This window comes from Seriola lalandi, unplaced genomic scaffold (assembly GCF_002814215.2).
Source record: "Seriola lalandi dorsalis isolate HSWRI2012SDOR001 ecotype SW California unplaced genomic scaffold, Sedor1 jcf7180002002399, whole genome shotgun sequence".
Taxonomy (NCBI): domain Eukaryota; kingdom Metazoa; phylum Chordata; class Actinopteri; order Carangiformes; family Carangidae; genus Seriola; species Seriola lalandi.
This window is the reverse complement of record NW_019473055.1, coordinates 1-1,400: the sequence shown is the minus strand read 5'-3', so window position 1 is coordinate 1,400 and position 1,400 is coordinate 1. Positions and strand designations below refer to the sequence as shown.

Genomic DNA, 1,400 nt, shown 5'->3' with positions numbered 1-1,400 from the left:
GCCAACACTGCTGCCCCTGCTGCAGAAGTAGATGCTGCTGCAGAGGAAACAGATGCTGCAGCAGGAGAAGTGGCCACCGCTGCCCCTGTTGCACCTGCAACTGAAGAAACAGCTGCTGCAGATACAGCTACCGCAGAAGAAACCGCAGTGGTGGCAGATGCAGCTGCAGAAAACGTGCCTGTGATTGATGCTGCTGCTTCAGTTGCTCCTGTTGCAGAGGGAGAAGAAGCTGCAGTTGAGGTCGCTGACGGTGTCACTGTCGCTCCTGTGGCAGAAGAAGCTGTAGAGCAAGAAGCTGATGTTGTGACTACTGATGCTGCTGCTGATGCTGTTGCAGAGGTTGTGCAAGCTGCCACAGAGGCCACTGCTGATAACGTTGTCACTCCTGCTGCCACTGAGACCACAGCTGTAGAAGAGGCAGCACCAGCTGAGGCTGAAGTACTGGAAACTGAGAATGAAGTTGCAGCTACAGGTGAGCATTTATGGTAAACCAATATAAGTGTACACAAAAGAAGAAGACAGCTCTTGTGACAAAATACTAATATAAAGTTTCTGTTTTTTTTTCCAGAGCAACCAGCAGGTGAGGAGGAGGCTGCTGCTCCAGCTGAAGGTGAAGTTCAAGCTGAAGTGGAAACAGATGCAGCACAAGTTGCCCTTGTTGTGGCTAAAAGACAAGCGCCAGAGTTGACAGCGGACTGCATGGTCTACCGTTACGGCTCCATCGCCACTTCTCTAGATGTTGTTCGTAAGTAAACATGGTTTTTTGTTATTATGGCAGATTAGACCTTAACTAAATATTCAATATTGTGCTTCGTAAAACAGCACAGTTTAACCAAATCTTTCTTCATCTTTCAAACCTGCAGAGGGTATTGAAAGTGTAGAGATTGTACAGGTGTCCAATGTTGTGGCACTGGCGACTGAATTGGATCAAAATGCCGTGGACCTCACCATTACCTGTCAGGGAAGGTGAGTAATAACATTCACTGAGTAGTTACATGAGCTAGTTGGAAGGTAGAGCACTTCTTGTTGTGGTTGTTTATTTAGCTTAATTTGGAATTACACAACATTTCCTTCTCATTCAAACTTACAAATCAAACAACAGATGACACTGATACAAAACTTCCAAAATGTTGCACTGTAGCCATCAAATGTATGAATCTGTAAAGGTCAAAACTACTGGCCTGGAAATGGAAATAAAGTGGCTCCAACTCAATAAATAGAGCATGCAGAGAGGGTCAAGAGGTTCACTTACTGTTCAGCTTACCATTAGAGGTGTATTGATTTGGTCTTATCTTGATATTCTTTGTAACTAATGCACCACTTATCTCCCAGCTTGCCTACATGGAAACTATGTAATTTTTTTTATTGTGTAGTTATACGCACTCAAGTTTAATATATGC

At 44.4% G+C, this 1,400-nt stretch overlaps 1 protein-coding gene across 1 annotated transcript; it reads left to right on the top strand.

Annotated features, from left to right (window-relative positions):
• Positions 1 to 6: 6 nt before the first annotated feature.
• LOC111665729 (uncharacterized) lies at positions 7 to 989 on the top strand (the record flags this gene model as incomplete). The annotated part of the gene is made up of 3 exons (XM_023420801.2): positions 7 to 472; positions 569 to 745; positions 864 to 989. Coding segments are annotated over 3 exons (750 nt in total), but the record flags the coding sequence as incomplete, so codon positions are not given.
• Between the last annotated feature and the right edge of the window lie 411 nt (positions 990 to 1,400).